Source organism: Indicator indicator, chromosome 22 (assembly GCF_027791375.1).
Source record: "Indicator indicator isolate 239-I01 chromosome 22, UM_Iind_1.1, whole genome shotgun sequence".
NCBI lineage: Eukaryota > Metazoa > Chordata > Aves > Piciformes > Indicatoridae > Indicator > Indicator indicator.
This window is the reverse complement of record NC_072031.1, coordinates 17,554,742-17,566,660: the sequence shown is the minus strand read 5'-3', so window position 1 is coordinate 17,566,660 and position 11,919 is coordinate 17,554,742. Positions and strand designations below refer to the sequence as shown.

Sequence of the window (11,919 nt, the reverse complement as noted above, 5' to 3'; positions counted from 1 at the left end):
CAGCATGGTGGGGTTGGAAGGGACCTCCAGAGATCATCCAGTTCAACATCCCTGCCAGAGCAGGGGCACCCAGGGCAGGTCACGCAGGAACACATCCAGGGGAGGTTGGAAGCTCTCCACACAAGGACACTCCACAACCTCTCTGGCCAGCCTGCTCCAGCCCTCCAGCACCCTCACACCAAACAACTTTCTCCTCCTGCTCAGGTGGAATCTCCTGGGTTCCAGTTTGTGCCCCTTGCCCCTGGTCCTATCCCTGGGCACCACTGAGCAGAGCCTGGCCACAGCCTCTTGCCCCCCACACCTCAGATATTTATTGCTCAGCTCCCCTCTCAGCCTTCTCTCCAGACTCAACAGCTCCAGGGCTCTCAGCCTTTCTTCACAGCAGAGAAGTTCCAGTCCCTGAAGTGCAGAGGGTACCTCCTGGCTCTCTGCACAGCTCTCGTGTGCCAAGGTGGTCTCACTGCTACAGGTCTTGTTTGTAGGAGGTGAGGGATGCTGAAGTCAGAGCAAGTGAGCCCCAATGTGAGGGAGGGGAATTCCAGCTGAACAGAAGTCATGGTTCACCTGGATTTGCCACCTCAAATTAGGAGTGCATCTAAGGATGGGATTTTAGAGATGAATCATGCAGGGCAGCCCCACAGCTGGCCCAACAGCTCTGCTCCTAACTATGGGTTTAACCCTGAGTGGCTATCAAAACCACCAACCCCCTCCCAAAGCTCCAGTCTGGCTGCTGCACAGAGCAGACATCTTCTGCAGCAGCACCAGGACTGGCTTCCCACCACCAGGCACCTGCAGCCCCTAAGCACACTGCAGAGCTGTAAGCTGTCTGCCAGTGTCAGCACCACCCTGCAGCCTCCCACGAGAGGCAGCAGCAAGTCCTCACCCCTGGCCACCCCACACAGCAGCATCAGGCTCAGCTCCTGGGGGAGCCTCTGTGTGAAGAGCTGGCACTGTACTCTCAGTGGAGGGGACCTGGAGCTGGGCTGCTGGAGGGGTGGAGAACATTGCTGCTGTGGAGCAGCTGAGCAGCCCAGGGCTTGGACACTGCTCCCTGGGGCAGACACTGACTGTGAGCCTCAGTGCTGGGCAGCAGAGAACACAGGTGGCTGGGCATGGCAGCCTGCTGGAGGGTAGGAAGGCTCTGTAGGACCTGCCTGAGCTAAGGCCAAGGGGAAGAGGTTCAAAAAGGCCAAGTCCTGAGTGCTGCACTTAGGCCACAACAACCCCCTGCAGTGTAAGAGGCTTGGGGCAGAGTGGCTGGAGAGCTGCTCTGTGGAGAAGGACCTGGGGGAGATGATTGATGGCTGGCTGCACATGAGCCAGGGTGTAGCCAGGAAGGCCACCAGCAGCCTGGCCTGGGTCAGCAATGGTGTGGCCAGCAGGAGCTGCCATGTGACTGTGCCCTGTACTGGGCACTGGGGAGGCCACAGCTTGAATCCTGGATTCAGTTTTGGGCCCTCACAGCAAGAAGGACATTGAAGTGCTGGAGCAGGTCCAGAGAAGGGCAACAAAGCTGGGGAAGGGTCTGGAGAACAGTGCTGGGGAGGAACAGCTGAGGGACCTGGGGGTGTTTTGTGTGGAGAAGAGGAAGCTGAGGAGAGAGTTCATTGCTCTCTACAGCTCCCTGAGCCAGGTGGGGGTTGGGCTCTTCTCACATGCAAAAGTGACAGGACAAGAGGCAATGGCCTCACGCTGTAACAAGGGGAGGCTGAGATTGGACATAGGGAACAATTTTTTTCCCAGCAAGGGTTCTCAGGCCCTGTCTCAGGCTGCCCAGGGAGGTGGTGGAGTCCCCGCCCCTGGAGGTGTTTAAAGCGTCCTGGCTGTGGTGCTGAGGGAGGTGGTTTGGTGGCAGTGGCTCAGCAGCAGTGCTGGGATTGGGAGCCCTGGGTGAATGTTGGACTGGATGAGCTCCAAGGGATCTGCCAGCCTAAGTGGTTCCATGGTTCTGTGATTCTCTCCTACAAGTAGGAGTAAAGGTACAAAAGAGTTGAGCTGTTTCAGGCAGCAAGGGTGGGAGTAACTTTCTGCAGGAGGACAACATAGCCTCAGATGCTGCTGCTGCTCCCCTGCTGCCCCAGTCAGGCACAGCAGACAGGCTCTGTGGTGCAGCCATTCACTGATGCTGTGAATGGAGCTCCCCAGGAGGTCTTTGGGTGGTGTTCAAACAAGTAAGAGTAAAGCAGCAGTCAGAAGTTGTGAGGTCACAAGCAAGGGCAAGAGGCTCCTACTGCCTGCTCTGCAGCCATGGCTCACAGAGGATCTCCCCAGTCCTTGGGTGCCTGACTTGGAGCAGGGAAGCAGACACCAACCACAGAAGGGGAAGCTGGAAAGCCTTCAGCTCACTGAGCCTCTCCTCTGCTCTCCTACAACTGAGTGAACAGGCTGCCCGGGGAGGAGGTTGGGGCTCCGTCCCTGGAGATATTCCAGGTGAGGCTCAACAGGGCTCTGGGCAACCTGATCTAGTGGAGGATGTCCCTGCTGACTGCAGGGGATGGACTGGATGACCTTGGGAGGTCCCTTCCAACACAAACCATTCTATGGTTTTATAGTGAAGGGCAGCTTCAGCTCCTGGGCACCTCTGACCTGCTGGGGGGGGAGGGGAGAGGGGAGGAAGAGGAGAGAACGGAACACAAAGCTTTGCTACCAGGGTCCCCTAGCAAATGCAGCAGAGCCTTACCTGCAGGCACCTACCCTCTACCCCTGTGCCAGCACAGCTCTCTGGAGGGAAGGGCAGCAGGCAGCCCAGGGGCGCACACAGAGCCCTGGGGTCTCAGCACAGCTCTCTGGAGGGAAGGGCAGCAGGCAGCCAGGGGCACAGAGAGCCCTGGGGGCTCAGCACAGGTGAGCTCTGGCGCTCACCTCTCGTCCAGCTCCTCCAGCCGGCTCTTCACTGTGTGCGCATTGTGCTCCCTGGTGATCTTCTGCAGCAGGTAGAAGGTCTGCTGGAACATGCGGAGCAGGTACTCCTCGAACTCGAGGGGCACGCAGTTCTTGGCCATCAGCTCGTTGATGCAGGCCATGGCCAGCACGCCCAGGCGGCCGCGCTCGGGCCCAGGGGGCACCGCGGGGCTGCTGCCGTTGAGGGCGCAGAGCTTGCGGCCCCGCGCGGCACAGCCGAACCGCGCGAAGTGGAAGATGGTGGTGAGCAGCGAGGGGGTGATGCTGCTGGACAGGGGGATCCAGCTGAAGAGGTGTGCCAGGCACTCCAGCGCCAGTGAGCACACCGACTCGCTCTCCGTGTCCAGGACGGGGATGGGCTGGCTCAGCAGCTTGGCTGTGCTGGGGCTCTGCAGCAGGCTGCTCAGGAGGTCACCTAGGACAGAAAGCAGGCAGCAGGGTCAGAGCCCAGGGCAGGGGCCTTCCAGAGTGCCAGCTGCCAGCCCCAGCCACAAAGCAAAGCCAGCAGAGCCTCTGGGGTTCAGCAAGCAAGGCATAGACACTGGGAGGAGATGGACCAGCCTGGAATGCTCTGGGAGGGGTGCAACAGGCTGCCCAGCAACAGGCTGTGGATGCCTCCTCCCTGGGGATGTTCAAGGCCAGGCTGGATGAGGCCTTGAGCAAACTGGGCTGGTGGGAGGTGTCCCTGCCCATGGCAGGGGGTTGGAGCTGGATGATCTTGAAGCTGCCTTCCGACCCAGCCCATTCCATGTCTCTGCCAATCCATGCATTCAGTGTCAGAGTTTCACCAGGGTCAGGTGTGCTCTGTGATGTACCTCCCAGTCACCAGTGAGGTGGGGGTTGGACTCTGCTCCCTAGTCTCAGGTGACAGAAGGAGAGGCTGTGGCCTGAAACAGTGCCTGGAGAGGGTAAGGTTGGAGAGGAGGAAAAGTTTCCTTTCTGCAAGAGTGGTCAGGGACTGGCACAGGCTGCCCAGGGAGATGGAGGAGTCCCCATCTCTGGAGGTGTTCCAGAACTATGTGGCCATGGCACTTGGGGTTTAGTGGCCATGGTGGGGTTGGTTGATGGTTGGACTGGGTGACCTTGGAGAGCTTTTCCAACCCAAACAATTCCATGGTTCACCTCTGCCTGCAAATCAAGACCAGCAGATGTGCAATGCCAGGACTGCCAATCACTGCTCCAGACCTGCCAGGCTTTAAGCCTGCAGGTTCTCCATGTCAGTCACCCCTTCAGTGCCCTCACTCCATCCCATGGATCATTCAACCATCAACTCACTGAACAGTGACCCAGGGGCACTTGGTTAACAAAGAACATAAACCAGAGCTCCTTGTCTGGAGAGCTTCCAAACCCCCACAGGCATTGTGCTCCTGGGCAAGATGCTGTGGGTGCCCTGCTTTGGCAGGGGATTGGGCTGGGTGAGCTCCAGAGGTCCCTTCCAGCCCCACCACGCTGGGATTCTTTCACAAAACACAGGGTGAGCAAGCAGTGGACAAGAGGGAAGCTCTCTGTGTTTCAGTGCCTTGAAGTGCAGAAGGAGCCCAAGCAGCTTCAGCGAAGACAGCAAAGCCTGAGCATGGCACAAACCTACAGAGAAAGCCTCAGCCACGAGAGTTTGTGTGGGCAGGACCCAGTGGAGTCACAGAATCATAAATCACTTTGGTTGGAAGAGACCTTTAAGATTGGGTCCAACCCTTACCCCAGCACTGCCAGGTCACAACTGAACCATGGCCCTCAGCACCACAGCTACACAGCTCTGACAGCCTTCTAGGCATGGGGCTCCAGCACTACCCTGGGCAGCCTGGGCCAGGCCTTGAAAAGCTTGTTGGAGAAGAAATTGTTCCTCATGTCCAACCTAAACTTCCCCTGTCCCTTGTCAGAAGAGCCCAACCCCCACCTGGCTCTGGCCTCCTTGCAGGGAGCTGTGGAGAGCAATGAGGTCTCCCTCAGCCTCCTCTTCTCCAGGCTGTACAACCCTGAAGTCAAACCAAGACTGCAGCTCTGCAGGATCTGCCAGTGAAGGTCTAACTGACAGCAGTGACCTGGACAATCGACTGTGGGAGAGGTTTGCTCTCCCTAAAGGGGAGAGGCAAGCTCCAGAGGAGGGCTGCAGCACACTGGCACATGGAGAAACAGGATCTGGAGTCACAAGGAGGACACACAGGTGGAGGAAAAGCTGCCTCAGCACAAGCACCCAGCAGCCCAGGGGCCTTCTCAAGCTGGCTTCCACTGGCTCCCAGCAAACCAGACACCTCATGGATTCTACCAGAGGTCACAAGCACCTCAGGATACACCAGGGTTGGTCTTTTCCAAGGTCCCTCTGGAACCTGCTGCTCAGGGGCAGTGCCCTGTCTTCAGGCAAGGTCTTGGCTGTGCCTGCATCAGTGATACAGGCAGAGCCTGAGGCACCCTCGAGTCTGCAGGGGACACCAAGCTGGGTGGTGTGGTTGGGAATTCTGAAGGATGGGAAGGCATCCAGAGGGACCTGGACAGGCTGCAGAGGTTGCTGAGGAGAACCTCAGAAGGTTCAACAAGGCCAAGTGCAAGGTCCTGCAACCCTTGGTATCAATCCAGGCTGGGGGTGATGAGACTGAGAGCAGCCCTGCAGAGAAGGCCTTGGGGGTGCTGGGGGGGGAGAAGCTGGCCAGGAGCCAGCAATGGGCACTGGCAGCACAGAAGGCCAAGGGCAGCCTGGGCTGCATCCAAAGCAGTGTGGCCAGAGCTGGAGAGAGAGGATCCTGCCCCTCTGCTCTGCTCTGCTCTGGGGAGACCTCACCTGCAGGGCTGTGTCCAGCACAAGAGAGACCTGGAGCTGATGGAGAGGGCCCAGAGGAGGCCCCAAAGATGCTCAGAGGCTGGAGAAGCTCTGCTGTGGGGACAGGCTGGGAGAGTTGGGGCTGTTCAGCCTGGAGAAGAGAAGGCTCCAGGGAGACCTCAGAGCTGCATTTCAATATCTGCAGAGGACCTCCAGGCAGGCTGGGGAGGGACTGTGCAGAAGGGGCTGTGGGATAGGAAGAGAGGCAATGGTTTGGAACTGGAGCAGGGCAGAGTTAGGTTGGACATCAGGAGGGAGTTCTGCACAGTGAGGGTGAACAGACACTGGGACAGGCTGCCCTGGGAGGTGGTGGAGGCCTCATTCCTGGAGACCTGCAAGGTCAGCCTTGCTGTGTCCCTGGGCTGCCTGCTTTAGTTGGAGATGTCCCTGCTGCCTCCAGGGGGTTGGACAAGCTGCACTTGAAGGGTCCCTTCCAATCCAATGCAGTCTGTCTGTGTCTCTGTGTGAAATGAAGCAGCATCTGCTGGTGTCCTCCCAGGCTGACCAAGGCATTGAAGCTGCTTTAGACAACTGCAGCACCATTCCTGGCCACTGAGGCCCCTGCTAGCTGACACCAGCCATGGAGGATCTCAATCTCCCTCAACATCACATCCAAGGCCTGAGGCTGCTGGACTGGGTGAAGCTGGCACTGCTGTCTCCAAGCAGCATGGGCACTCTGGGCACTCTGGGCAAGTGATACAAGTTTTACTCTCTCCTGTTAATATGCTCCACCCCCATACCCAAGGAGGTCTCTCTCCATTGAAGTTCATGGTTTACATAGAAACACTGAAGTGTCTTCACCTCGCAGACAGCCAAGCAGCACTTGGAACCTGGCAGCTTGAACACCAGAACCACCACAGCTCATCTGGGGCAGCTTCCTTGAGCTTCCTGCTGCAGCCTGGCCAGCAGGAAGTGATCTGAAGCTCCCAATTCACTGTTTGAGGACCCAGAGACAAGGGTGACAAAGGCACTGGACACACCTAGCTCATGGAACACTGCAGAGCACAAGCCCCTAGCAGTGTAAGCATGGAGAAGCAAACAGCAGGCCAGGAGTAGAGCACTGCAGGCTCCCAGCCCCACAGCCCTTCCTTGGCCTTCTTAAAAGCAGCCAGAGCCAAGAGCAGACAATGTTTTGACCTCACTGCATCAAGGCATCTCCTCTTGCTTCACTGCCCGAGAGCAAAGACACCACAAGCTGCCAGACATTGCTTGGGTGAGCTGAATGGGACAATGGCCCATGGCACACTGAGGCACAAGGGAAAGGGGCAGCCTTCAAAAGCAGTTATGCCAGGGGTGTCCTCAGCACCCATCCCCTGCTGAGCCTTAACAGGGCAAGTGAAATGTGTGCCAAGCACCAGGATACAGAAACAGCTTCTGTGTTCTGAAAGTAACTAAGCAGTATCTGCGTAAATCCCAGCAGGGTGGGGCTGGAAGGGAGCTCTGGAGCTCACCCAGTCCAAGCCCTGCTCCAGCAGGGCACCCACAGCACCTTGCCCAGGAGTACAATGCCCAGGGGGGGTTGGAAGCTCTCCACACAAGGACACTCCACAACCTCTCTGGCCAGCCTGCTCCAGCCCTCCAGCACCCTCACACCAAACAACTTTCTCCTCCTGCTCACATCCAACCTCCTGCCTGCCACTTTGTGCCCCTTGCCCCTTGTGCTGGCCCTGGGCACCACTGAGCAGAGTCTGGCCCCAGCCTCTTGCCCCCTACCCACAGCTCCTTTAGCTCTTGCTGAGCATTGCTCAGCTGCCCTCTGGGGCTGCTCTTCTGCAGGCTCTCAGCCCCAGGGCTCTCAGCCTTTGCTCCTCAGAGGGTGCAGGACACCAAGCTGTGTTGTCTGCTAGGGACTTGGAGCATCTGTGGGGCTTGGTGGCACAGTTCCAAGAATAGAGGGAATGCTCTGAGATCAGGGCGTTCTGGGGAGCCCAGCAATGGGCATCAAATGAGTTCAGATCAACCCACAGAGAAGCACCCAAGCTGTCACAGACACAACGCTCTAGACAGCTTTTGGGTTTCTTTTTTAAGCAAGGGCTTCTGTTTTGGTCCACTCTGGCTCTTGATGTGCCTACAGCTGAAGTTCCAGGAGGCCAAAGCCAAGGCACTGATGTCAGAGCATTTTGCAGTGACTCTTGAGAGAGCTTTTTGCCATCAGAGGACAGCAGGAAGCTGGCTGTGCACTTGTGAGGGAGGTGACATTTCCCCTGGGCCATCCCCTGCAGTGGGAACTGCTTCATCAGGTCAGTTTGTGTTGGTCTACTACAAGCTCTAGGACAGGGTCATTACAAGAAGTTAGGCAGCAGAGGAGGGAATCCCTGCTCCTGCAGGATCACATCCATGGAAATAGCATCTTGTGGCTTTCTGCATCCTTACCACTTTCTCCTGAGGTCGGGGATGGTGGTGGAGTGGCAGCAGTAACACTGTGTTTGTCCCAGATGGTCTCCAAGATACCTGGCCAAAGAGAGAGGGTTCAGAACAGCCTGCTGAAGGACAGCTGCATCTAACAGTTACCACTGGGGACTGCCAGAGAACTGCAGCACAACACAGCTTGAGGATTTGACAAGGCACAAGTTGCCCAGGGAGGTGGTTGAGGCCCCATCCCTGGACATGTTCAAGGTGAGGCTGGACAACGTCTGAGCAACCTGCTCTAGTGGAGGATGGCCTGCAGATGACCTTTGGAGGTCCCTTCCAAGCCAACCCATTCTATGATTGTCTTCTTTTAGGGAGCCCCAAGACATGACCAAGTGTTCACCCACACAGTCTTCGTCAAGAGAGGGAAACTTGCAGCTGCACAGCTGCTCTGCTGCTCAGCTTGGGGAGCTGTGCAGGGCTGAGGGGGTTGTGCAGGGCTGTGGGAGCTGTGCAGGGTGTGCAGAGCTGTGCAGGGTGTGCAGAGCTGTGGGAGCTGTGCAGGGCTGTGGGGGCTGGGCAGGGCAGGGCAGGGCTGTGCAGGATGTGCAGAGCTGTGCAGGGCTGTGGGGGCTGGGCAGGGCTGTGCAGGTCGTACCTGTGAGCAGCCCCAGCACTGTCTGCACCTGCTCCAGCAGCAGCTTGCGCAGTTCCTCCTTCCTGGCCACGCAGAGGTCCTCCCGTGGGCACGCCAGCTCCTCAGATGTGGTCTTCAGCATGACCAGCCCCAGAGGAGTGGTGACAGGAGACTGGATTAACTGAGAGGGAAACAGGAGTGCAAGGTGTGACAAGGCTCTGAGCTAGCAGCTGGCACAAGGGCTTCAAGGCTGAGCGAGGATCAGTTCCCACAGGCTGAAAGGCTGCATGGGGGAGAAAGAACCCAGCCTGGAGAAGGGAAGGCTGCAGGGAGACCTCAGAGCAGCCTTGCAGTACCTGAAGGGGCTCCAGGAGAGCTGGAGAGAGACACAGGTTGCCCAGGGAGGCTGTGGCTGCCTCCTCCCTGGAGGTGTTCAAGGCCAGGCTGGATGAGGCCTTGAGCAACCTGGGCTGGTGGGAGGTGTCCCTGAGCATGGCAGGGGGTTGGAGCTGGATGCCCCTGCTCATGGTACTGGGTGATCTCTAAGGTCCCTTCCAACCCAACCCATGCTGTGACTCTGCAGCCAGTCCATTTCCTGAGGCTTTCATCTGTGGTGTTGCAACAGCTCAGTGCCATGGGAATCCCTGGGTTGCAAGAGAGCTTTCACCCTGCCACTGCACCATCCCCTGCTCCAGCATGTTTACCACTGACAGCTTCCTCCTCCTGTTTACTGCCTTCTGCTGACATCATCACTTCTCAGAACTGCCTCAGCACCAGGGGTGTCAACACACAGCAGGGCTGCAGCCAGGCTCAGCTCAGTAGCCTGCACCATCAGCTGAGGAGCACATTAGGTTCCCAAACAAAGTGCTGGAGCCAGTGGCCATAGATTCACAGAATGGTTTAAGTTGGAAGGGACCTCAAAGGTCATCCAGTGCCAAGCCCCTGCCATGGGCTGGGACACCTCCCACCAGCACAGGCTGGATGAGGCCTCATCCAGCCTCCCTGGGCAACCTGTGCCAGTGTCTCCCCACCCTCACTCCAAAGAATTTCTTCCTCTCCACTCTCACTCTCCCCTCTCCCAGCTCAAAGCCATTGTCCCTTGTCCTGGCACTCCCAGCCCTTGTCCCAGGTCCCTCCCCAGCTCTCCTGGAGCCCCTTCAGGTACTGCAAGGCTGCTCTGAGGCCTCCCTGGAGCCTTCTCTTCTCCAGGCTGAACAGCCCCAACTCTCGCACCAGCCTGTCCCCATAGCAGAGGTTCTCCAGCCTCTGATCATCTTTGTGGCCACCTCTGGACCCTCTTCAGCAGGTCCAGGTCTCTCTTGTCTTGCAGACCCCAGAGCTGGACACATCACTGCACGTGAGGTCTCAGAAGAAAAAGTCTTGAGAGGACTCATCTGCAGCTCTGCAATCCAATCCTGCTGCTCCTTTGTTCCTAATTTTGATGTCTTGGAGTTCAGCTTCATTATTTCAAATCCACTTTCTCAGAGTATTTTGGTAGATGTCTGGGAATTAACTTATGGGAAGCTGAATTCACAGGGAGAGGCTGAAGGGAAAACAAAGTACCCAGAGTGGGCTCTGCAGTCATTTAAGATTCCAAACTGCCAGGAAAACAAGGAGAAGCTCAGGGATTGAGCTGGAGATGGAAGCAAGGAGAAGCTCAGGGATTGAGCTGGAGATGAAAGCAAGGAGAAGCTCAGGGACTGAGCTGGAGATGGAAGCAAGGAGAAGCTCAGGGACTGAGCTGGAGATGAAAGCAAGGAGAAGCTCAGGGATTGAGCTGGAGATGGAAGCAAGGAAAAGCTCAGGGATTGAGCTGGAGATGGAAGCAAGGAGAAGCTCAGGGACTGAGCTGGAGATAGAACCAGTAGGAGCTCAGGTATTGAACTGGATAATAGAAGCAGCTGAAGCGCAGATATGCAACTGGAGATGAGGTGAAATGATCTCTGGTGAAAAATCCCCACCAGCCCCACTCAGAAACATGAGTGTGAGAGCCACTCCCTGCTGCACCCCCAGTTTCAGTGCCTTTTGGGTAAACATCTCCTCACCCTGCATGCTCAACAGCTACTCCTAAACACCTCAAGTCCCAAGTGCAGCTGGTGCTTCCTTGTCCAAGCCTCCTGTGGCACCAGCAACCAATGGCACCTGCAGGAAGCCATGGGTGAACTGCACAAGGCAGAAGGGAAAGGGAGTGAAGAGGCAGCTTTACTTTGCATGGCAGTGTCACTTCTTTGTCAGGGAAGGTCACTAACCAAGAAAACAAACCAATGTGTTCCATGACTGAGAGCAGGCTTCCAGAGGCCTCTCACCTGCAGGATGTTGGTGAAGAAGTCGTGGTAGAACATGGGCCAGTCCTGGCGCCCGATGTCCACAATGACCTTGCAGAGCTTGTTCCTGATGAAGTAAGGCAGAGTTTTGTGGTGAGCCAGGAGCAGCTTGGGCAGGCAGCTGCGGATCTCAATCTTGTCTTGAGAGGGGACCCCAAGCCACATCTTATTGATCAGGTTCTGGAAAAGAAGAGACCTCCCAAATGAGCTCATTGGAGACACTTCACTGAAATTAAACAGCAAGAGAACACGGGGAGACAGGCTGGGAGAGTTGGGGCTGTTCAGCATGGGGAAGAGAAGGCTTCAGGGAGACCTCAGAGCAGCCTTCCAGGACCTGAAGGGGCTCCAGGAGAGCTGGGGAGGGACTTTAGACAAGGGCTGGGAGTGCCAGGACAAGGGACAATGGATTTGAGCTGGGAGAGGGGAGAGTGAGATTGGAGAGGAGGAAGAAATTCTGCTCTGCTCCTTGCCTGCCATTAGGCAACCTGAGAGAGGGCAATAAAAGCATCCTGCAGCAGGCTGCAAAGCAGGGCAGGCATCTGCAAGTGCCCCCAGCAGCAGCTTACCTCAAACACAGTCAGGCTGTACATCATCACATAGTCATTCCTGGTACTGGACAGGAAATAGAGGCAGAATCTCCAGGCTCCAATCTGCTGGGCAAAGTTATTTAAAAGCTCCTCTAAAAAAAAAATCAAAATAACATAAAATAAGTAATAATAAAGCAAGAAAAAAACAGAGATTAAAAATCTTCAGCTGTAAACAAATGCAGCCTGAGGTGCACTGATAGCACAGGGACACAGAGCATGGAGAAATCCCAGGGTCAGGGAATGACTCAGGCTGGAGGAGGGAAACAAAAGAACCAAGCTCACACTCCAAAGGAATAAATACAATTTAAT

General features: G+C 56.6%; 2 protein-coding genes across 2 annotated transcripts in view; both read right to left on the bottom strand.

The window, feature by feature from the left end:
• LOC128974327 (nucleoside diphosphate kinase, mitochondrial-like) overlaps positions 1 to 1,005 on the bottom strand; it is a 2,351-nt gene extending 1,346 nt beyond the window's left edge. Inside the window, 1 exon segment of the mRNA XM_054390896.1 lies at positions 957 to 1,005. Within this exon segment, the coding sequence (XP_054246871.1) occupies positions 957 to 1,005 (49 nt within the window).
• A 1,853-nt stretch (positions 1,006 to 2,858) lies between these two features.
• XPO6 (exportin 6) overlaps positions 2,859 to 11,919 on the bottom strand; it is a 33,881-nt gene continuing 24,820 nt past the window's right edge. The window contains exons 3-7 of the mRNA XM_054390895.1: positions 11,590 to 11,702; positions 11,006 to 11,203; positions 8,721 to 8,880; positions 8,087 to 8,164; positions 2,859 to 3,316 (exon numbers count right to left, since the gene is read on the bottom strand). Of these exons, the coding sequence (XP_054246870.1) occupies positions 2,859 to 3,316; positions 8,087 to 8,164; positions 8,721 to 8,880; positions 11,006 to 11,203; positions 11,590 to 11,702 (1,007 nt within the window). The remainder of the gene's footprint in view (positions 3,317 to 8,086; positions 8,165 to 8,720; positions 8,881 to 11,005; positions 11,204 to 11,589; positions 11,703 to 11,919) is intronic.